Source organism: Homalodisca vitripennis, chromosome 3, assembly GCF_021130785.1.
Source record: "Homalodisca vitripennis isolate AUS2020 chromosome 3, UT_GWSS_2.1, whole genome shotgun sequence".
NCBI classification, from domain to species: domain Eukaryota; kingdom Metazoa; phylum Arthropoda; class Insecta; order Hemiptera; family Cicadellidae; genus Homalodisca; species Homalodisca vitripennis.
In genome coordinates this window covers 14893098-14919407 of record NC_060209.1, presented here as the reverse complement: position 1 = coordinate 14919407, position 26310 = coordinate 14893098, and the positions used below count along the sequence as shown (strand labels likewise).

At 33.6% G+C, this 26310-nt stretch overlaps 1 protein-coding gene across 1 annotated transcript in view; it reads left to right on the top strand.

The window, feature by feature from the left end:
• LOC124358088 (homeobox protein goosecoid) overlaps window positions 1-23927 on the top strand; it is a 62420-nt gene extending 38493 nt beyond the window's left edge. Inside the window, exon 4 of the mRNA XM_046810382.1 lies at window positions 23763-23927. Within this exon, the coding sequence (XP_046666338.1) occupies window positions 23763-23927 (165 nt within the window). The remainder of the gene's footprint in view (window positions 1-23762) is intronic.
• Window positions 23928-26310: the final 2383 nt, after the last annotated feature.

Here is a 26310-nt window from a genome sequence, read left to right as displayed (position 1 = left end):
CGATGAAAAAGAACTGCCAATGGTGTACCTATGTTGTTAATTAGGCTTTAAATGTAATGTGCGGAAATTAATTTTCATAAATCAATCCATAAAATATTGTCCATTCCTAACATTTTGATAGCGTTTTGTCAGTACTAAAAATTTCGCACGTTTTATAAGCTAGTAGGATACCGCTCTCCTTAGTTACGGCTTTACCACGATACCGCAACTATAGCTATAGCTCATTTTCTACCTGAACTTGAACGCATAATTAGAAATTATTGCAGATATACGAATAAACTATTGTCACCTCTCTTTTAGATCATAACTATTTCATAATGAATGTGTTATTGTCATTGGGTTTTCTTCAAAAACTCACTCTTTTAATTGCTGTACAACACAAAGCTCGTTTAAACTTATTAAAGATGAAGATATTCTGGAAGAAAGTATAATTTAAACCTCAAACCGTACTTTACAACAGAATAAACAAATTTAACCACTCCAGAAGGAAGACCTTTAAAAATACACTTGATGGAAACAAAGCAAAAAGAGAAACGTTTAATCGAAAAATCTGTGAGGTAAAAAATTAATTAAACAAGAACAACTAATCCAGATGTTAGACGGGAAGCCGTTCCCGTGAAAGGCCGTCAACAACTAAATTAAATCCCCAATTCAGCGTAATCACTCGACTCGGGGCAATTGTGAAGCCTTACTTGGTTACGTCCCCCCTCTCACTCTCTCTCTCTCTGTTAAACGGAACACTTAATTAAAATGTGCCGTCGATGTTTTGGCCAGATTATGTTGTGATAGCGGTGCTACATTATCTTTTCATCTTGAGCGAGCGCCCCCAGTCGTACCACTATAGAACGTTTATTCTTCCCCCTCTCTCTACCTCCCTCCCTCCCTTCTCACCACCAGGTCAACAAGGTGTTTACTAAATCGGGTACCTAAAGGCTTCTCTTCTTTTTTTTAGTTCCTATGCTCGCCAAGGAACCCTTGCTTATTTGTAATGGTTGTACACAAATAATTCACTGAGTGTGTAAAAAGCCGAGAGATTTTCACAATCTTGAATGGATGGTCCCGAATGGATGACCTAATAGCTTTTGATGGTCAGACAAATTGTTGTGACTATGTTTTAGCAAAGGGAAGATTCAGAGTAGGTTTTTTGCGATCCAGAAGCAAAATTACTAACGATCTTCAGTCCATAATTTATTTGAAGGAACAATATAATTATAATACAATTAACAATATAATTATATATTATTGAAATTTCAATCTCAAGATTTTCATTGTTAGTTACAGGAAATTACACCTCAAATCTAAGGCCAAAGGATCGTATACGTGTTTAGAGTAAGATTTTACGATTATATTAATTTTCCACGTCTGTCTTTGTCTAGTGTAGAATATTTACTGCCTTTTACAAATACGCATGGACTAAACTTTTAATTAAATTAAATGTCAAACAGGGTAGCTTTTGTCGTAAAACATAAGTAAGCTTAGAATATAAATGTTTTGATCCAAACATGTTCAGAGTAAAACAGAATAACTGTTCATTAATACATTAGCAATATGAAATATATTAATATCCAAACATTTAAGGTCACACCTTTTGGTTAATAACTAACAAAGAAGTTTGCATAAATGGTACATGCATTTTAAATCTTGGGGGTTGAAGACATTGGCGACAAGATTAATAAAACATGTCATTTCAATATAGTATTTATGTACCTGAATTAGTTTTTTTAATGAAAACGTATTGTACTCAAGGAACGCCACAGAAAATTGAGGACCCTTAGAGATTATTGGATTATGTCTCGATATAATAAATAGTTGTGGCGAAATTAACATTAAAATGTATACAAACAAAGGGTTTGGAGCTTTATAACTGGGGGAAAAAACACTGCAGGCGTAAAAATAAAAATAGTATTAATTATTGCTTGGTTTATATTTCGGACACAGTTAATTGATTCCCGATAGTCTATAGAGGTTATTAGCTTGTGTATAGTTCTGAGCTGTAGGGCGTTAGAGTATTTAGTGAGCAAAGTCTCCTACTCCACAACTGATGGATATAAAAGTTTCTATTGCAATCCATGCAAATTGCACCATTGCTATGAAGTCTTTGAACGCTCACATACCGAAATCGCCTACAAAACGAGCATCGTCGTTGTGGGAAAAGGAGAGGCGGGGAGAATGGGCTGCAGATGAGCTTAAGTATTTATCAAGTGGGCCACCGCAACAACATTGGCCCCCTCAAGAGCGCGGTCATTAATAAAATACAATCAGTGTCCTGTGGTAATTTGAATGTTTGGCCGGGGGGATGGAGCGCGGGGGCGGCCAGATTATTCTATTACGGCGAATCAACAGTGGGGGTTTGCTGAGAAAACACAAGAGGCCGCTATTGTTTTACAAGTGGATCAAAAATTCAACGCGCCCTATCGACGGATACCGTAATTACGGCATTGATCGAGCCCTGGGGCCTTTCTCTTCTCTTCTCTTGACGTCGACCCCCTCCCCTCCCCTTCGGTGTCCCGCATTTTGATAATCTACACACGTCCCTGGCGCGCCTCGGTGCACACTGACACATTTGGAAAATCTGTTTAAAGGCTTTCTTGCGCTTCTGGCGGGTGTTTTTCTTGTAATTTACGGAACTAAAGTATCGATCTTTAACAGAGCAGAACTCTAATCTAGGTTATACGATCTCGTCGCGGCCAATAAGACGCGATTATATATGCATACAAGTATCAGTCTACCAACATGAATACTGAACTGTATGGTTATATTTGCTTTTTTGAGACATACCTGTCCCATTGAAAACAAAAGTAAATTATCTCAGTTTCTTACATTTGTTTATATCTTATATACAAGTACTATTTGTTTATATACAAGTACTATTTGTAGTACTATTCGTTTATATACGAGTACTATTCGTTTATATACGAGTACTATTTGTTTATATACGAGTACTATTCGTTTATATACGAGTACTATTCGTTTATATACGAGTACTATTCGTTTATATACACGTACTCTTCGTTTATATACAAGTACTATTTGTTTATATACAGGTACTATTCGTTTATATACAAATACTATTTGTTTGTATACAAGTACTATTTGTTTATATACAAGTACTATTCGTTTATATACATGTACTATTTGTTTATATACAAGTACTATTTGTTTATATACGAGTACTATTCGTTTATATACGAGTACTATTCGTTTATATACGAGTACTATTCGTTTATATACGAGTACTATTCGTTTATATACAAGTACTATTTGTTTATATACAAGTACTATTAGTTTATATACAAGTACTATTTGTTTATATACAAGTACTATTTGTTTAAATACAAGTACTATTTGTTTATATACACGTACTATTTGTTTATATACAAGTACTATTCGTTTATATACAATTACTATTTGTTTATATACAAGTACTATTTGTTTATATACAAGTACTATTCGTTTATATACAATTACTATTTGTTTATATACAAGTACTATTTGTTTATATACGAGTACTATTCGTTTATATACAAGTACTATTCGTTTATATACGAGTACTATTCGTTTATATACAAGTAATCTTCGTTTATATACAAGTACTATTTGTTTATATAAAAGTACTATTTGTTTATATACAAGTACTATTTCCTAACTAGCGGTTCTGAGATAGTAATATACCTTCAATATTATCTTTGTAATCCAATTTCTACCAAACTGCCGAATGATTTGGCTCCTGTTCAGACTCAAATTGAACTTATTACTTGAAAATATTTTTATTAAAATGAACGTTACCATTCTTTGTAATATTAATATCTCTAGGAGGTAAAAATGTTATTTTGCAATCATTTAATTTTGGACTCTGTTTCGAGTTTTATACGAGTTTTCCCCACCATTCAAACATAGTTCTTTATTTTGAACGTTGATCGATGATCGCCAATCATATTTCAAGACTATATAAAAAATTCAGATACAATACTCGTTAAATGTTATAATGTTGTAACATATAACTAAGTTCTATAATGTTATTCATAGACGTATGACGTAGGAATTAACAGCAAAATTTCAAAATAATTTTATCGTTGGATTGAACTAAATATTTTATCTGTTAGTCTAGAAAAAACACTAACTTAACTTGAAGTTTCTTGGAGCAACTTGGAAAAATTTTTTAAATAGTGCTAAATGTTAATAAAACAATACTTTTCCAATATGGTTTATTTTTTGCACCAGGCCTTTCGAAACCAAAGGTTTCATCATTAGGAGATTCCATAAATAAATATTTAAATTATTTTTATTACAATTAGTATTAAAAAACCACATGTTGTAAATATGCAAATACACACAATTTTGCAAATATTTCAGCCAGTATGAAAAATTAGATATGAATACAGTATAATTTGTCAATAAATTGAGAAGAAAGATGATTGGAAATTTCAATAGGACCTTCTTCATTGTTTATGAGATTTTCTTTATCCTTGTTTATGTGTAGTGCTTACCAAGCATTTAAGTTCATTTGTTTTATTTACACCATAAAAACGTTTTTGGTATCGTCTGATGATGAAACCTTTGATTTCGAAAGGCCTCGTCCACAAAATAAACCATATTGGAAAGTACTGTTATATTAACATTTAGTACTATTTATTAAATTAACTAACTATTAACGAATTTATAGTTCAAAAAACATTATTTTTGAAACGGACATTTCTTCGCATTAAGGCAATCGGGGTAACTTTCTTTCTATGTACTTGTTAAATTATTGCTTTCTTTTTTATTTTTCGAAGTAATATACAAATATTATAACTTGCCGTGTAGGAACGTTTAAAAGATAATAATTTAAAATTAATATATACTTGTTAATAAATACAGTTATTTCTTCTGAATGCTATTAGAAAAAAAACTTTTTAAGAGATAGTTTCCACATTTTAAGAAAATCTGAAATGATCTGTAACCCAGCTCAGAGTCGATATTAAAATTAAGGCTTTAATCCATTTTTAATTTTAAAATCAAAATTTTCTTTATTCATTTCTCAGGTGTCCATGCCTTATTTCTTTGGATTTTCTGTTATGCAAATATAATATACTAAATTGTAAAAATATGTAAAATTATGTGTTGTTACATGTATAATGTTTATTTTATATATATATATATATAACTTATATATATATATATAACTTATATATATATATATATATTATATATATATATATATATATAATGTTTGTTTTGGTTGAGTTATTAATGTATAATGTTTGAAATTTACATTTGGGATACGAATTTTCATCTCCACGTTTGGATTTTTAGTTAATAGTTGTAGTATGTATTTATGTGTTTTTTTGCTTAGATTTTCCTCTTAAATAGCTGCGGCTAAAGGGGATAAAAAGAACTGCATTGTAAACAAATTCTGAATAAAATCATTTGAAATAAAAAATGTAGGATTTCAATAAAAAGATTTATTCTTAACTAAACACGCCTAAAATATCGCCTAAACACCAGTTAAGAACTCATTAACAATAGCGCGTATAGCACTCTAAATATTATGTGCCATTCCACTGATGGAACAACCAATATTGCAGCACTCCGGCTCATTGGTGTTTATGCAAATTTCACAGCAAATTATCCGCATGGCTTGACACATATTTTACGTTATTAGCTCTGGCCCGTGATTATCCACTATGCGGTATCTTTGAATAAATAACCGGGGACAACGATGAATGGGTATAGCGGTCAGTCGGAGCGATTTGGCCTCTGCTTCCCAGCTGGTGAATTATTTAACAAGTTAACTATTCCACTTATTATTGCATTAACAAATGATTATGTGTTTACTGTTTCGACCTTCATAATTTATGTTTTATGGTAATGAGATCGTAATTTGATGGCGATACAGTTTTGGGAATTATTCATCGAACCTGATTGGCTGATGATATTATATAAAAATGGTTCTTACAAAATGGTTTCAATAGTAAATGAAAATTGGACAGCAAAGGTTGTTTTTGAAGCGTAACTGAATTAAAACTATACATTTTTAAATTACATGAAAAACATAAAACCAATATTTAAAACTTTTATTTGTTTTGTGAGGCCTTTCAATAGCGAGGCTATCATCTTCAGACATATCACAAAAGTGTATGTATACATTTTTACTAATTATAATAATATTATAAATGCGAAAATGCCTTTTTTATTTTGCTTTCAGGTGCAAACTATTCAAAGGATTGCACTGAAATTTAGCCTAGTGAATATAGGCCTATACTTATTTCGGAAACCCCTTTGTGCTACCCCCCACTGGTCTTTAAGGTAGCATAAACTCACATCTTGGTCTCTAAAGTTGTAGAATATTAATTAAAAGATCACGTCCAATACAATCAACTGTTTTATTTAAACATTGTTTATTATTTTGAATTTGTTTACAGTATAGTGAGTACCTTCTAAAAGAAATAACTATATCATTCATATGGTTTTAGATTTCAGCGATTAGGTAAGTACTCATCTACCTTACAATAAGCCCTAAAACAAGATGGTCAGAACTTGACACCGAAGACTCCATTTGAAGCAGTCAGCAAGACTATGCTACGATGAAAGTTTGCTGGACCGTGATTTTTAACTAACGTACCAATTCCAGCTCTAACTGTTTTACAATATTAACGATATTTTTCAGTTTATAAAAAAAGCAAACGCGTAGTGTCACTGTTAATGTAGTTTTAATTGAACATTTTTATCAAATATTAAGCATTATATCTAAAAGACAATGCTATTATCGAACTTTACATATACATTTACAGACTGATATAAAACCCAGAGGCTTCTAAGAGCTGTGCATGTGCATTATTGTTTTTACTTGAGCAACTCGGGTCTACGCACAGGCCACATTGCCTATGTAGACCCATTTCCTTAGAGCATCCTTTCCTCAGACAGATAAGATATATTTTCTTGATCAGCTAAGTAAGAGAATTCAGGGAAGAGAACAAAAAATACTAACATCGGAATAAATTACAATGACCATAAATATACATTTTTTAACATATTTTCTTGATTGTTATAGCAGAAGGCAAACTCTACATTGGTGACGGAAATATAATTTACTCAAATCAGAAGTGCTCATACAGCGCAAAACCTTACGGAATTGCGTACGAAGCCGCGGGTAACTGCTAGTAGTTGATCAATTTTATGCCCAACAGACGTTTATATTTAACAGATTAAAGGCAAATCGAGTTTTATTGTTACAATCGATAACTCGACTGATCATAACAAATATAGAACAGAAGTCTTACTGAAACTACATTAAAAGCGCAATACGACGGCCAGACCTAGGAACCACAATTTACAGGACTTTGCGCACCACTAGCGGTTATTGTTGATTATTGGGAACTACCATTTCACGATTCAGTGACATCTCTGGGTTTGGGCTGTCTTTGGTAGTGACCTCGTAGTAGATGGTAGTAGTTCAAATTCAACTCAAAATTTGGGTTGAAAAAGTACGTTACATTTATTTAAACACAACGTCAAACGTATTCATTATGATGTACAGATGTACAATAGTTAAAAACAATTAAAAAACATACATTTTATTAACTGTGTGCGTGTCAAAATCTTATAATATTCTTGAACAGTATAACTTTACTTAATGTATAAGTTAAATAACTATATTTAAAACTGATATATACAATTTATTGTTATAACATAATTTCTATAAAACTAGAAGCAAACAAAGTATCTGGTACGTAGACATTTCATCTTTATTTCTCGTAGTAGTGTACAATAATAATACCGGAATATGAATATTTTATAATGATATTGCTAAATATAATAATTAATTGTAAACATTGTATCTAACTATAGGAGGTTATCTGAGTTGTATCATATGTAATATGGCTTATTATCCTTAGCAATATGACTGTAATACTAATTAATCAATCAAACTCTCATCCACCCTCTCCTTTCTACCTCCCCTTCTCCCATATACATACATACATGTATGTAAAAATATATAAGTGTATACATGTATATTTCTACCATATCAGCATCCATAAAAATAGCGGTACCTGAAGCATATTTAAAAATATAAGTAAGAAAAACGACCTCATGTCATATTATTATTTGGCTAGAAAATATAATGTTTTTATACTAAATACAATTATGACAAAGAGAGGAAAATATTGTTGATATTTACATGTGTTCTGAGTATTTCAGAAATACTCATTTTAATAGAGGATGCTTGTTGGTATGCAATGCATAAATAGCTAAATTCTGCATGCCATAGAATATAACATATACTGGAATGTAATTCTAAAATATAATTGGAATTTAATCAAAATGAAGGTATACATCCGTGTTGATGGTAAATCATCATGTATTTAACACATAACAATAAAACACCGGCTTTTTCAGGTTATTTGAGAGTTTTATTAGCGATTGATAGCCGAAGACCGGACATATTATAGACCAAGCGGAGTAGATACTTGCTCGTCCTCGCATATCTCCGAGCGAGAAGCGTTGCATCCTGGTACATAACAATAATAGAAGAGTGGCCTGACACAGACGAGTGTACAAGCCGCAGGCCGCTGCGAGCAAGGCGGTATAAGCGTATTTAATTAAACAGAAATCAGTAATAATCCAACATATCGTATACCCTGCTCGAGATTGATTTCATAGAATTGATATAATGTAAACTGATGCCACCGGTTGTGCCTCCGCACAGTTAATCCTGTGTGTTATCAGAGACATAGTCAGGCATATTGTTATTTATTTCACGCCTATGTGTGGTGTAAAATGAGAATACAAAACCATTGAAAAGCCATTAGTGATTAGTTCATATTCCTAGGCAATTAAAATTTGTTTTCTCTCTCTCTCTCTCTCTCTCTCTCTCTCTCTCTCTCTCTCTCTCTCTCTCTCCTCTCTCTCTCTCTCTCTCTCTCTCTCTCCTCTCTCTCTCTCTCTCTCCTCTCTCTCTCTCTCTCTCTCTCCTCTCTCTCTCTCTCTCTCTCTCCCTCTCTCTCTTTTCTCTCTCGTTTTATCCATATGTAGAGAATCGTAGGCAAAATCGAAAAGCAACATACTTTTAATCAGTACATCTGCCAACAACAGTATTTGCCAATGATGCAGTTTAGCGGGTACGCCGGTTATCGCGAGAACGTGGCTACTGCTTAGATGGGTGACCGCTGAGCGATCCTGTCCTTGCAAGCAGCCCGGCTGCCATTGGTGGTGGTTTGGAAGTCAATTTTAAGCCGTTGGTCCCCAGGTTAAGTCTTAGTCCTAACTTCGCCTGGTAAAATCAGATTTTTCTTTACTTTACTCTGATCTTAACCACTGGTTTTCTATTTTAAGCGTAGTAAGTTTTCGGCTACAAATTAGAAAGAAGTTGAGTACTCTTATTTCACTCACAATTTGTTAGTTAATGAATAGTGATCATTCGGTTCTGAGTATTGCTTTAGTAGCATTACAGATTAATAATGATAAAAAATCTTTATTAATTAAAAATGTTATATGTAATACATGTATAATATGATACACAAGTTCGTGAAACGACTAAAGATAATAAACAAAAACCTTTGCAAATAATTGAGGGCCCCTAGGCAAAATCTATTCGGTCTATGCTCATAAAAAATCGATGCTCAATTGATTCACACAAATTTCTCTCGGACGTACCAATCGTCCTGTAAAACCTATAAATTTAATCGGTGTGATTTTTAATTACTAATAGTCGATACAGAGCGTGTGTCAAGGTCAAAGTGGATATGTGTGTAAATAAACCTCTTCTGTGAACTCAGAAGCAAGATAGACTTTTTAACTGCCTTCTGAAAGGATAACGGGATTCCGGTGTTGGAACAATGATGGCAAATGTCCAAAGCTCTATTATCCTTTCTAATTATTACCAATAACAAACTTTAAACAAAGTCTAGTACCTTCTGACAATTTTTGCTATGAAGACAAATAAATAGTTGTACTTTATAAAGCTAATGTAATATTGACGCTATAGATTATTCTTGCTTAAATTATACTATTGCAGATTGATGATTTCAAATTGTAAAGGATGTACAAAAAATTGCAATTGTTAAAGGGTGTTTTAATTATGGAATACAATTAGGCTGCGGTGCAGTTCGAGTATTTATATATTCTTCAAGTCAATTCTTGTTTTCATTTTTATTTCTGAAATACACATACTGCGGTTATATCATGCTCTCTTGTGTAGAATAGCCTCTGCCTAATTTATATAAGCATGTTTATATAAAATGTGTATATAACTTTTTACAATTATTGCGAGTACTAAAAATCTATGTTAACAAATATAAAAATGAATAAAGATATAAATTCGAATAAAAATAGTTTGTTTTGGTATTTCATAACGCTATTAAAAAAAAAAACAGTTAATACTTGCGAATTCTGTTTTATCATTATAAAAAAAAAACTAATATAGAAAGTAGTATCATATGGATAACATTTGTAGGGTATATGATGATTGACTTTACTCTGATCTTCAACATATATTATACACTAGTGCTTTCTTAACTGTCCTTTCAAGTTATTTTAGAATGTTTGAAAATTACCTAAGACGTGGTGGTTTTGTTGTTATATTCTAATGTTTAAATATGAAATAATAAAATTTATTCCGAAAAAAATACACACTTTACAATTAAGATTATTACAGAATATAATCTAACCACATTGATAAGTTGCGTAGTCAGATAAACTAAAAAATAAATAGACAAAAAAAAGGTCTGATAACAATCCGGTCTTTTCTGATAAGTACTTAATATGTAGATCACTGCGGTAATATCACTGCGGTTTCTTACTACATTTAACTAAAATTACATCTTAAAGAAAAATACATTTACGATGACAAGAGCATAACTCAATCAATCAATCTTAAATTTACTTACACTCTATATTATATACATTTATATCAACCTACACAAAGAAATAAAGAAGATAGCGTCTAGGACTTTAACAAAAGTATATCAGTTACCCAGTTACTGTTTTTAATTTTAGAGACTTTTTTCTACAGACTGGGTAGATTCCCCTGAGTTAACAAATGCAAGGCGGGGAATAATAATAGAAGAGTGTCAAACTGTTGTCAATCTTAAATTTACTTACACCCTATATTATACAAATTTATATCACATTATACACAAAGAAATAAAGAAGAAAGCGTCTAATATACTATCATAAGAATATATCAGTTGCCCAGTTACGTTTTTAATTTTAGAGACTTTGCTCTGCAGACTGGGTAGATTCCCCTGAGTCAACAAATGCAAGGCGGGGAGTAATGTAATAATTGTAACAAATGACTTGTAAGAAGTAACAGCAGCCCTCCCCAAACAGGGGTGAGAGCCATGCTCCAGTGATACTGCGGCTAATGGAGGGAGAATAAATAAACATTAGATTACGAGGATCCGGACTTTGGCTGTGTTTATTCAGGGTCTGGACTCTGAATCCCTCTCTTCTCTTAGTGCCGTCGTCTCCACAGTCTCACGAAATCAATTAAGCTTGAACGCAATAATAATAATTAGTTCATCCGAAATTAATACAAATTCAACGGATTTTTCACTCTGCAGAATCACGAACTGTGATCTACCATCCGTTTTTGTTTTGCAAGGTAAAGTCTACTCGAACACATTATTTCCTTTCTCACTATTTACGCCAAAAGGATGAGAAGTTTATTAATCAACTGGCAGTTACCCGTGGTTTCGCATGCACTTTGGTACGTTTTGCACCTGTAGGACCACTTTTGATTTGAGTGAATTATATTTCCGATGCCAATATTGATTTCCTTCCTCCCGACCAAGAAAATATGGTAAAAAGTATGTATTTCTGGTTATATTAATTTACTTAGATTTTGGTATTTTTTGTTCCATAGCTGATTTTGTCTCTTTTCCGATCAAGAATATATATATATATATATATGGATATATATATATATATATATATATATATATATATATATATACATATATATACACACACAGCTCTGAGAAGCCTACTGTTGTCAAAAGACAACTAATTTAGGTTTAATAGCAGTCTTTAAATGTAAAGTAAAAGTTAGACGACATGTTCACTTATATGTGCACTGCTAGCAGTTACCAGCTGTTGTGCACGCAATTTAGTAGGCGTATGTGCACTTCTGGTTTGAGTTAATTATATTTCCGATGCCAGTGTTGAGTTTGCCTTGTTGCCACGATAATAAAATATGTAAAATATGTTTTTAGTACGTTTTGTTCCATATATGGTTTTGCCTTGTTTCCTGATCATGAACACACACACACACACACACACACACACACACACACACACACACACACACACACACACACACACACACACACACACACACACACACACACACACACACACACACACACACACACACACACACACACACACACACACACACACACACACACACACACACACACACACACACACACACACACACACACACACACACACACACACACACACACACACACACACACACACACATATATATATATATATATGAGAGATCAGAGAAGCCTGCTTATGTCCAAACAAAACTAAGATAGGTTTTATATCAGTTTTTAATGTATAGCAAATGTTAGATAATAACGTTGTTTTTATCTAATACTTAACATTTGATAAAAATGTACTGTTAAAAGTACATTCACAATGAAATGACGATTTTGTTTCTTTTAAAATGAAAAATCTTGTTGATATTGTGGAACATTTAGACCTGGAATTGGTACATTAGTTCAAATGCACAATCCAGCAAACTTTCATCTAGCATAGTTCTTGCCAACTAGGCTAATTCAAAGGGAGTCTTCGTTGTCGAATTCTGACCATTTTATGTTTTAAGACATTTTGTTAGGCAGATGAGTACATACCTAATCGTTAAAATCTGAAAAGGCGTGAAATATTATGGTCAATCTTTAGACAATTTACTTACCATAAATGTAAATAAAATAAAAATAATGTTTACACAGAACAGATGATAACATTTGGCGGGTTCATTACTTAACATTACTAAACATTACTTAACTTTAGAGAACAATATTTGAGTTTTCACCTCTTTAAAGACCGATGGGGCGTAGCCTGGAGGGATTTTCGAAATAATAATTGGCCTATATTGATACTAGGAACCGTAAGATTGTCTATGTAAAATTTCAGTTCAATCGGTTGAGTAGTTTACGCGTGAAAACAACACAAATAAAGCCATTTTCGCATTTATAATGTTATTAGGGTTAGTATGTTTCTGTCATGGTTTGGTTTTGAAGAGAGCCAGTATTAAAATGCAAGGTACTGTAATTTTCGTCACCGAACAGGCTTTAAAAAGCGGATCTTGTATTATTATTATACGTATTTATAGTGTATAACTGATTTTTAATTATGTATTAAAAAAACATTGGCTGTAATTTAACATTAGCACAAAGCTATGAAAGTTATGAGGCAACATTTTGATGAATAAAAATATTGCCCTCTTGTATGACAGCTGCTACCCTAATAGAGAATGATTTTATTATTATTTACTTACAGCTAAAAATCAGTGAAAGATAAGTGGAATCTAAATTAAAATATACCTAACTCAACTCCTTAAGTTTTCTATGTTATACACTCACTCAACTTATAGTCCTCTTATATCGGTTGATGATGTGAAAAAGACCTTGAAAATGAAGGAAAATAACGTTTTATACTAATATTCCTTAATTAGTTTAATTTTAGACTCTCCCAAAAGGGTATATTAATATTGCACGAGATACGAAATGCATATATCAATGTATTGCTAAGTGTAGTTGTACTAATAACATAGCTATGTAAAATATATTAAAATAACTCACTTAATGAATATTCTTAAAATATCACGCTGATTATTAAAGCCCGAATGTTTAAGTTTGATTTCAAAATTTGTTAACATCAATTTCACATATTCTATTCTTCAAAGAAATGTGTTAACTATGTAGATTTGATCTTGCTATAAAGGGACTTATAAAGTACAACAATACATTATAATACACTCTCATTATAAGCATTAGTTCAAATTAATGTTTGAGATTCCTCTCACCCAACTGTAAAAATAAGAAAGTAAAATTTGTCAACTGACAATTATTGTTAGATATGTAACACAAATGATTGGTGCCTCAACATACGAGTGGATAAGTAAAATTAATGTTAGAATTTTACGGTTGGTTCTTCTAAGTTATTTTTGAGCCTATGGCTAGATGCTTCAAACATATTTGAATTTTTTGTTATACGAATATACTATATCTACAGTTGAACTGATATAAAAAAGTAACAATGCTGATAGACGACTAATGCCAGATACCTTCAAACTTATGTTATTATTACCCTGGTTACACTAGTAAGATTTCAGTAATTTGGCTTTAGGGCATTTACGCTCCAAAGCAAAAGCCATTGACAAATATATTTTGTCCTAACCTAACCTAATCTAAAAAAGATATGTAATTATGATTATGATCTTATGTTGATGATCAACGCCACTAAGATATTAGGTATGTATACCATCAAATGATGATAATATGTTTTGTCGTAATTTTTATATTTTTATGGTTTTTAACACTTCAAAATGACTTCTTAACGGGACCTCTCCTCCCTATCTCCGCCATGTAAACTATTTCCCTCTTTTTTCAAGTTGTATTGGAGATATCAATGCGATTCTTTCTTTTCAAAACTCATATTTTCTAATAGTAAATAAAGCCTTAAAAAACAACTGCTTATGCAGGATAGGTTTTAATCTTGTTCCTACATTTAATAAGTTAAAAATATTGTTAATTTTTATTTTCTTAAAAAAATAAGTTTATCTTGTATGGTTAGCCTTGTAGAATCAAAATGTACAGACTAGTAAATAAGTTATGCATCAAAACAACAAGATTTACAGTCTGAAATGAATGTTACAGAAAAAACGTGACTTCATCCAGATATATTTTATTCATAATACCTTCAATACAATTATGGTCTTTTGCATAGGATGGCCTGGATTTTCTTAATCTTAAATCTTCTCTTAAAATCTTCTTCTTAAGAGCCGGCCGTATTTAGGCGATCTTTGGTTTTGCCCATTACAACAATGTTAAACCTAATGCACTTTTACAGCCTTATTTCTGATCATCTGGCTATGGGAGATGGAGATATCTTAATTTGAAAATTCATTTAATACGCGTCGAAACGTTTTTCAGTTTATTTACCTAGATAAATTATAAATCGAGGACAATTATATATATATAATTTATATGTAATATGTATATAATATATATATATATTGTGAATTCAAACGATGAAGTGCTATTAAGGTTCAACATTTTTAATAAACTATAAAACATTTAAAACTTAAAAAGCGTTTGGATACGTCTTAACTGTATATTTGAAATTTCCAATGTATAATTAAACATTTTTCAATAATTTTTTCTACCTGTAAAATAAATGAGGTTGTTAATGTACGTGAGATTTCACACTGTTCTTATGGAGCTACACTCAAGATGGCCGCCAGTACAGTCAGGTCCTAACAAACTAGCACGCTATCTTAAGTCTTTAGCTAGTACTGTAGTCGTGGGTCTAACGCATGCGCGTTATAGTGGTTGCAATTATACAGAGTTTCTGTACTACAATAATCATCAATACAACAAAAAAAAATATCTAAAGATTTACAATAAAGTGGTCCCTGTAGCGATCTATGGTAAACTTGCAATAGGGTATGACATGAAATGAAAAATGCTTTTATTTATAGAGGCGAAGTTTGCACTATAAACTCCTCTCTTCAACTTAACCTCTAAACACAATTTAAGAAAATTAAATCATTCCTATTACATGATCGTAACTAGCATGTAAAAGTAAATTAACTTTAATTAATTAATTACGATACAACGTAAAATTTTACATTTACACATTAAAAAATTGAGTATATTCATTGTACTTTAACAAAACTATCTTTAATACAATAATAAAGAAATAGAATTATGACATTCTTATCAGCTTTCAATCTCCATTCACTCTCAGCTTACATGCAGTTACCCCAAGTGCGACCACAAGAACCACCAACCGTCACTCCCGCCGAATCCGCAGCAGAAAGGCCCTAACTTCAGCCCCAAAGCGATCGCGCTTGTCATTAAATCTGATATTATCTGGGAGAGCGTTCCACAATCAGCATACGGAAACAGTGAAAGATTTATTATATAAGGTTGTTCAATGAATTAGAATTCATATTAAAGATGAACCCCTACGAGTCCTACGAGCACTTAAGTCAGACATAAAAATACAGGTTTTAACTAAGCAAATGAAGATCTCTAAGTTCATTGGATTTTAGTAGGGGTAATTGCTCAAATTAAGGAAATGCATGGTCGTGATGATCATAAATTGAAAATGATCCGAATACAATAATTCTGTGCACGCTGAATTTTATTAGAAAGCTCCGGGTATCTAAGATAATACATTGTACATGGCATGTTTACTTTATGTGTATTACACTAACAACCGTTCTGGCAATACGTTGTCCACCGAATTAAAAACAGTAAGATGAGGTTCCCAACATCAAATTTATTTACACAACCCTGAACACCACATGTCACTTTTTGACAACCCCAGTAACGATGACAGAAAAGTACCAAATAATAAACACGACACGCCGACAATAAAGGTGGGGGTTTGATAGGGGGGTGGTGAGGGGGTGTGGGGCGGCGAGGGGAGAGCACGGGAGACAAACGCGCTAGACTGGGTGGAATAACTACCCCAAGGCATAAACAATTAGAGGCAGCGATGGAGTGCGCTGATTGGCCCGTAATTATCCGCCGGTGTCGTTTTTGACGACTGCGGGGGCAGATGAAAAGTCAAGAGCGGCGATGCACGTTTGTCAATGTGACAGTATTGGGGACAACTAGAGGCTATTGCTAATTATTACAGTCTGTGTAATCCCCCCCCTCACTCCCCCACCCCCTGACCTGGACACCAAACATCAAAGCTGTGTCTGGTCTACCGGTTGGGATTTGATTGTAATTCGACTCCGGCACGGCGATTGTCAAACCTTACACGCGTGCTCAGACTAGGACTGGCCAATAATAAGCACGCATTCAATTTATTCATCCTTAAATTTGATAAACTAACCAAGTTTCCAGCAAGAATTCTTAATCTATGAACATTTTAAGTGTAAACTAGGCACGTAGGCTACATCGCTATTTATCAAGCCTTGACTTAAACAATAAGACTTCAAAATTCTTACTCATAGCACCAGACAGGAAGGAATCTCCCAAATATACAGTCAATATTACACAGTTAAACACTGTTAATTAAAGATCAAACTGGTGAAGTTGACTCTTAAATTTTCATCAGAGCGTGAATAACTTTAATCCAATATCCAGTGGAAAGCTCACCGATTGCAGACAACAAAGAAATAAACGCGAACCCGCTCGGTAACAACAATACTCACAAAGCCGCATTTATTTAGCAAATGTTACGTTTGAAGAGGAACGCAAAGCGGGGTCGAGGGAACGCAAATACGCGGGAGTCGGTGAGTGATAAATTATAAAACGAGAACAATTTACCAAAGTTTTGTCTGGAAGCCGGTCGGAGTATTAAAAATATAATGTTGTAATCGCAATCGCGGGCGAAACAGAGAGAAAGCCAAAAAGCCGGCGATAAAGCCGAGCCGAGCCGAGTGGAGCGCGCTGATTCATTCGGTTTAGTTGACTTAAACTTTCATCTGCGAACTGGAAACGGAAAGAACAATTCTCGGATTTGGAAATAGGTTGTCCGGATCCGACAGCGCCGGAATAATGCGGTTTAATTATGCAGCAAGTTAAACCTCGACGAGGAGAAATTAAATAGGTTTGTTTTAAAGTTAGTCGTTGTATTTACTTTCGGTCTTTGCAATTCTAACCCTAATTAAGGATCGCAAAGTTAACACTAACACACGCCCGCCTCTCTAGGTTCAACGTGTGAATATTATATGTGACTGTCTCAACATTTAGGAACATTTGTTGTTCTAGTTCAAAGATTTCTTTAATCGCAAGGATATATATATATATATATATATATATATATATATATATATATATATATATATATATATTCAAATTAACTTTAACAGATTTTTAGCTAAAATGTTTTACGCTTTTTTGCGCTGAATACAAGCATCCTAATATCGAATAAATGATTGGGTCTATAATGAACATTTTCGTTTACAGAACTGAGTTCGAATCTTGACAGCTACAGTAAGGAGTTAAAGGATTTTATAATACGTAATAGTACTGCAAAATACCCGACTGTACTACCTGTGCTAGGAGTTACTTAGTAGTTTAAGTGCATTTTATAGTACGTAACAGTTCTCCCATATGCTCATCTGTCCTGCCCGTGTGTACTATGGACCACTTGTTAGTATAAGTGCATTTTATAGTATTTCAATATACGCCTGTCATACCTGTCCGTATGTGCTGTATGTCACTTGGTAGTCTAGGTGCATTTTATTTTACGTAACGGTACTTCAATGTATGTCCGTCATACCTGTCCGTATGTGCTGTATGTCACTTGGTAGTCTAGGTGCATTTTATAGTACGTAACGGTACTTCAATATACGTCCGTCATACCTGTCCGTATGTGCTATAGGTCACTTTGTGGTCTAGGTGTATTTTATAGTACGTAACGGTACTTCAATATATGTCCGTCATACCTGTCCGTCTGTGCTATATGTCACTTGGTAGTCTAGGGGCATTTTATAGTACGTAACAGTACTTCAATGTATGTCCGTCATACCTGTTCGTATGTTCTATATGTCACTTGGTAGTCTAGGTGCATTTTATAGTACGTAAAGGTACTTCAATGTATGTCCGTCATATCTGTCCGTATGTGCTGTATGTCACTTGGTAGTCTAGGTGCATTTTATATTACGTAACGGTATTTCAATGTATGTCCGTCATACCTGTCCGTATGTGCTATAGGTCACTTGGTAGTCTCGGTGAATTTATAGTACGTAAAGGTACTTCAATGTATGTCCGTCATACCTGTCCGTGTGTGCTATAGGTCACTTTGTGGTCTAGGTGCATTTTATTTTACGTAACGGTACTTCAATGTATGTCCGTCATACCTGTCCGTATGTGCTATATGTCACTTGGTAGTCTAGGTGCATTTTATAGTACGTAACGGTACTTCAATGTATGTCCGTCATACCTGTCCGTATGTGCTATATGTCACTTTGTGGTCTAGGTGCATTTTATAGTACGTAACGGTACTTCAATATACGTCCGTCATACCTGTCCGTATGTGCTATAGGTCACTTTGTGGTCTAGGTGTATTTTATAGTACGTAACGGTACTTCAATATATGTCCGTCATACCTGTGCGTATGTGCTATATGTCACTTGGTAGTCTAGGTGCATTTTATAGTACGTATCGGTACTGCCATATGTCCGTCTGTCCTGTCTGAGTATGTTAAAGGCTACTTGGTAGTCTAAGTCCTAGAGAAATGAAACTTGGAAAATAGGTTTGTCTAGATTTAATAAAGAACTTCTATGTATTTTTGTCATAAGATCAAAGCGTAATTTGTCAGTCTGCGTTACACCTCTTGATAGAGATGCTCTAGCTGGATACATGCAATAAGAGCATAGGATCTATTCGTCCAAGGTTGAACTCCAATTAGATTTGTTATAAAAGATAAATGGCAGTGTTTACGTCTGTCTGTCCGTTGTGTTACAAGTAGTTTGTTACAGTATTTGCCGCTATTAGTACAAATAAGCAAAATAAACTTTCAAAAACTGCATCTTGCGTATTGCATCTTCCAGTATCGCAAGGTCGTATCTCTTAAACTTCAAACTGATATCATCAAACTTAAATGTAAATTAAAAATATGGAAGTTTTTCAAGTAAAAATTGACGTAGTTTAAATTATCCTGAAACGTCAATCACTTGAAATTTCGATGTACTCTTATTGAGGAGGCCATTTTGAAATCGTGATTTATAATAAAGATATTTAATTTAAAAATATATGTAATAAAAATAGGTTATTGTGGTGTTTTTGTAGACGTGTTTAGTTTGTTTCATTTTTTGCTTGATATTTAGATTCTAACAACGATCAGTACATAAGACCTCTTGTATCTGCCGAGTTCTCTAGTTTTTAGTGTATTAATATAATATGTTAATATGTGTAATTTATCTTACGCTTTATAGCTCATATTTAAAATGAGAACATATTCCAGTTTTCGCAAAGACCATCAACTCAAAGACTGGACGATATCATTTTAACATTAGCTACGCCTTCATACGTTACTTTTGATGACGAAAGAGCGAATAAAGAATAAAAATTAACGAAGTAAAGAGTTAATTAATGGCTGATACAATGACAAGAAAAATTCGAACGCGTTTCATTCCGTTCAAAAACTGCAGCAGTTCGTTTCCTATTGATTGTGACCACTCTCGTTATATACTCGTATATTAGTTTAATCGAAGTAGATCGACAGCACACCAGTGGTTGGGCGCCATTATTCAATGAAACATCTCAATGATTGCGTTGCAGTTGTCCGGCAAGAGATGGTCGGGATGCGATGATTGCTGATATGGATGATGGAGGAGGTAATCAGTCAACTGATTAATTATCGCGGCAGAGTCGCCGGTAATCATCCTGATTACCCGCCATCTACTCCATTATTTCGGGTACAAGCCCTGATGAGGTTATATGCGACCGCCTTGCCAATAAATTGTGTCCCTGATGATCGCGATCTGCCAATAAGTGGCAACTTTTATACCTCTATAGAGAAGTGTAACGATGACACTATAAATGTATATATATATATATATATATATATATATATATATATATAATTTATTTATTTATTTATATAAAGAATAGTGTGATTAATTTTAACTGCCAGACGCTTGTATCATTTATATTAAGAGGGATCTTTCGTTTATTTATAGATCAAAAGGAATTAATATTGAAATGTAGTGTCATCATCATAATCGACAATAATTCAAGTCATAACTCAGTGTTTTTACAATTTATTTTAATATGTATTTTGATAGTTTATCTTAAAATACCACAAAAGAAGAGTTTTGAGTTACAAAAGGTACGACACAACGTTTCGAGGATTGGAATCTATCCTCTTTGTCAGGTGGGGGAGATATTATTACATAAAAAATAGAACAGTAATAAGAAAAGCAAGGAAAGAAAAGGGTTCAAAAACACCCAAAAGCTGCTTAGAATCTAGTCCAGGCGTTGTCACTGCAGAGAATGCAAGTCCCGAGCACAAGTCACGAGTACGAGAATCACACATCACACCAGCACAGATGAGAGTTTGATACTAACACGAAAATCGATGTAGGCTCTTTCTTTGGTACCGCGTATTGTGAGGATAGATTCCAATCCTGGAAACGGTGTTATACCTCTTGTAACCATGTAACATTTAAGTTTGAATTTAGCGTTGATTGCACAGAATGTGGAAAACTTATATTAGACCCTAGTAAAAACTGCGAGATACGTGGACCTTTTCTGGAAGGCAATGACTTAAAGAACACTGCCAGGACCTAGAAGGAGGTTTGAAGAAAGTAAATCATTCTCTGTCCACGGAGGTAATTGACGTTTTCACCCGAAGACTGTTGAAGGAGAAGGGAGAGAAAAAAACCTCTTAATAATCAACCCATAAACAGGTTATCACCAGTAAACAAAACAGCTGATCTAACAACGAGATTTACAACATAGCCAAGGCAGAATAACTAAACCAGCTGTGGCCGAGAACAGAAAAAAGATCGCCACAGCTACCGACCCGCCCTTTGGCCAACAAAATAAAAGTGGCAGACGCCTCAACCATAACGATGTCATATATCCAAAATCCTGTTAACCTGTCAAACATTCCATCGTCAGGTAATAACAAACTTTATTCAAATTTTCAAATATAATTAACACGCTTACTATTCTTTGAAAACGATCAGGTGATTTACTCTTTTGCAGTCTAATATATGAAAGTTGAAAAATTATGTAATTGAAAATTTTAATAAAATGTTTGTTAACTGGTATATTCTCAAATCCTTTTGTTCACATCACCACATGGGCGTCACGACTGGTAGAAACAAACATGTCAAAAAGTATGTAGAGGTTATATAATGATTTAACTCTGCAAACGCAACGAAATGAACAGTGTCCCAATGATGTGGCATCCGTCTAAAAACAGATTTCCGCTCATTATTCTCTGTTTATATGATCGAGTTCAGAGCCATTGTTGGGGGACAAAGGGTAGTAATAATGTAACACAGGGGTTGCAGGATGAGTTAATAAGTCCGTAGACGACCGCGGCGCGGCGCTGCAGATGTTCATGTTCATGTTAATGTTAACACAGTCGACCACAGCCGTGTTGCGCGAACCGCTCGTTGTCCACAAATACGGCATTGTTTAAAGTCCGCTATTCAAATGATGCCATGAATCATCAGCTGGTGAATTGTTCAACATTCTATTGAAATATTCATCGCCGCCACTTCCAGTCCGCTGATGTTTTTCAGCTGCTCAATTAACTCCGGTCGCCGTCGATCTTGTGCCGCGGTGGTACAGCGCGTTGTTAAAACAGTCAGGAAAACGTGATTCTATTTGTACTACGACCTTATTCATTTCAGTTGAAAACATTTAGTTACTAGGTTTTCTTTGTGTTTTACATTTTAATTTAACCTTACTAGATTAGACGCCAACCGCACTTTTTGATCGCCGTAATATTTGTAGTTACAGAAACACTTCTCTAGAAAAATTGGGTTTATGAGTAGCCTATTACTGTATGTATGTTCAAAATTTTGTATTCGTATAATTATTTACAATTTGAATCTTGTAAAGATTTAACACCATTAGTGAATTACAAAACATATTCCAATAATTAATTTAATTTTGCGAGGCCTTTCAAAACCAAAGATTCCATCGCCAGGCAACTTCACAAATTCATTTTGAAATGCAAATAACAAATGAATTTGTAAAGTTGCCTGACGGTGGAATTTTGGATTTTGAAAGGGCTCGAAAAATTAAATTGATTATTGGAACATGTGTTGTAATTCACTAGTGGTATTAAATTAAAATATTGACAATCCTCCAAGAATCTTCTCGTAATAATTGATACCGTATGCATACATTTATTCAAAGTTACATCATTCACATTTTGACCATACCTTTTATATGATTGTTTTTCTGATCACGAGACAAAAAAACTTTTTCGATGTGTATCTCAGCTTGGAGCATTTTAAGAACAATTTTGAACAGATAGTGTGTAGTTTGTGGCTAAAACATCAACTTTACAAAAGAGAAACTTATAAAGAACGGTACATTACATTGAATAATTCAACACTGTTAATAAGAATAATTGTGAAATCCGAAAAGGGATAAAATAATAAAGGCCATCTAAAGGAATATTAGAAATCAAAAGTTTTTAAATGAATAAATACATAGTTACGACATGGAGAATCTGACCTCAGCATGCCAGACATTGGCGTGAAGGTTACAAAACTGTTGCATAACCGATACTGATAAGGTTACGCCACCTCTTACCTCACGGATACCTTACACTGCACGTGATGTGCTGTGGAATGATTTAACATTGTTACGTTATCGCATTCTTTGGAATGCGGCAACTTAGCGACGGAGTTATGTAACTATTCAATAACCCCATTCTTCAACAATTAGATGTACTGTAGTAGCTTCTCGATGAAATGCATTACCATCAGTTTTATGTCATATTCACAATATGTACTATTTCAAATTCTTTTCATGGTTTTATAAGTTTTTCCACCATTTTTAAACTGCAGTTTGAAAACTAATAATCTTGTTTTTTTTATTTGTTCACAGGTCTGGTTTAAAAACCGAAGAGCGAAGTGGCGCAAGCAAAAGCGGGAAGAGCAAGAAAGGCTACGGAAACTACAGGAGGAGCAACAATCCCCGGGTCACAGCGACCTCGGCCACGACCTCGGTCTGCACCACAGCGACACAGACGAATACCTTGAGGTCGCGTGAGGCCGTCTACCACTACGACCTCGTCCGCGACTCTTCTACAGACCCTCAGCTTTCTCACTAGTCAACCAGCGCTTTCATTGACTGGAGTACCTACTGTCCTCAAGAAACAGAACTTGCCCTGCACCACAGCGACACAGACCAAAATCTAGCGATCACTTGAGTTAGCCTCTACGACTCTTCCAAAGACCCTCAGCTTTCTCACTAGTCAACCAGCGCTTTCATTGACTGGAGTACCTACTGTCCTCAAGAAACAGAACTTGCCCTGCACCACAGCGACACAGACCAAAATCTGGCGATCACTTGAGTTAATATCTACGACTCTTCCATAGACCCTCAGCTTTCTCACTAGTCAACCAGCGCTTTCATTGACTGGAGTACCTACTGTCCTCAAGAAACAGATCTTTCGTCTACTGGACTACTTGTAATTTTGGACAAAAATCCGCCTCAACCGCTTCTTCGGCCCTTACCACAGCCACCGCAATGAGACTGTACGACGACGTGTGCTATAGCGATCCCGACCCTTACATTGTTAGTTTATCACTATTCAGCCATTCCTTTATTTTAAATGAAATAAAGGAATCCAAGATTCGTAGCGACCTGACCTCGATTCTGCACCACAGATGAATGCACAAGCTAGAGGTTGCAAAGGACCTTACTAGTCAGCCAACGCTTCGACTTCTAGAGTATTCAGTTTCTACATTCCAGCCAAGTATTTGCAGTTCACCTATGATTTTTTTTTATTCCCTGAGGAATCTGTTGTGAATCCACTTATAAGACTTCCTGAGCCTGCCTTACGCTTTATTTCTATAGGTACTTTAAATCCCTTAATGTTTCCAACCCAATCAATATGAACTTTGTGTAGAATAAAAAACCCTCGAACTGATCCTTTTAACTATTTATATACAGATCTATCTACTTAATTTAATAGTAAATTTAGCTGCGTATTAATTTACACTTAAGTATTTATTTTCGTGATGAATTACGTAATTGTAAATAGTTCGTTTGTTAGTGATTTAAAATATTTATGTTCCTAATGTGTATTATAGACTGTACAAAGAATGTAAGTGTGCAATATGTAGCATTATATATAATAACAGCGTGAAATGCACTGAGTTTCATGGTTACAGTTGATCTTTTCCAGAGTGTTTTATATTTAAATATTCATTCCATTACTCACTCCAGTCCTGCTGTACGTACTTTAAACGGTTTTATTTCCTTTGAAACACCAAGTGAATAAAGCGTTAGTAATTAATCATTACAATAAGATTGTAAATGTAAAGTTATTCAGAGTATTATGAAGAACGTTTTGGAATATTTTTTACTTGATCGCTTTTTTAGGTTTAAATTCCTCTCCGTGCAAAGTTTCTGCATCAGAATTAATGGTTTTTACTACATAAGAAAAGTAATGCATCAGAATCATGAACCTCTACGTAACATGATGTTAGAAGTCAACTTCACTGATTATTCTACTTAAGATTCTCTTGTATATATTGTTTTAAATAAATTGTTGTTTATGCTACTTTCAAGAGTTTTCTTTACGTTTAAGTAGCATCCCTCAGAACACTTTCAGTACTAATGAAATTATATTTAAGAAATGAATTGTGTTTTGTACCAGTGCTTTTCACAATAATCTTGATCTGAATAAGATTGTAGTGTGATGTAGTCTCTGTATTGTATATAGAAACATTTCTTTCGTCCCACAATAAGGTTCTTGCGTATAATTTACATAGCTGTTCTATCATACAAGATGGTAGTATAGCTTGTTATCATGTTTAAATATGTACGTTCACTCCAAGGGACATTGCAAATTAAAAGGTCAACCTTCTCTTTTCATCCGACCAGCACCAAAATTTCACAATTGGATTACAATTATTAACTAAATTATAAAAAATAAAATTCAGTTTTAAAGTGAAAAATACCATTTGTAAAACAACTTTGCGCAATTTCTCTTCTGTGGTTATAGAAACATTGGGTGTGAATTTGATTGCTATAACTGCAAAATGATCTGGAAGCAAATTATTTTCAAAACATCAGTTTAGTTTCAGTAATTCGATTAGTGTGATAAATCTAAATAACAAATCTATAGCTAAAAGGATTGACTATTTTTTAAAGTACCATATTTAGCAGAAAATCCTTCAGTTATCTGGCTTACAAGTGTAAATTGCTTATATAGTGTTTCCTTTTATAAATAAATAAATATATATATATATATATAATATTTATAATATTTATGTATATATATATATTTATAATATTTATATATTTATAATATATATATATTTATTATATATATATATATTATATATATATATATATATTTATATATATTTATTATATACGTATATAGTATAAACAGAAATATAACTGTTATCGCCTAATTAAA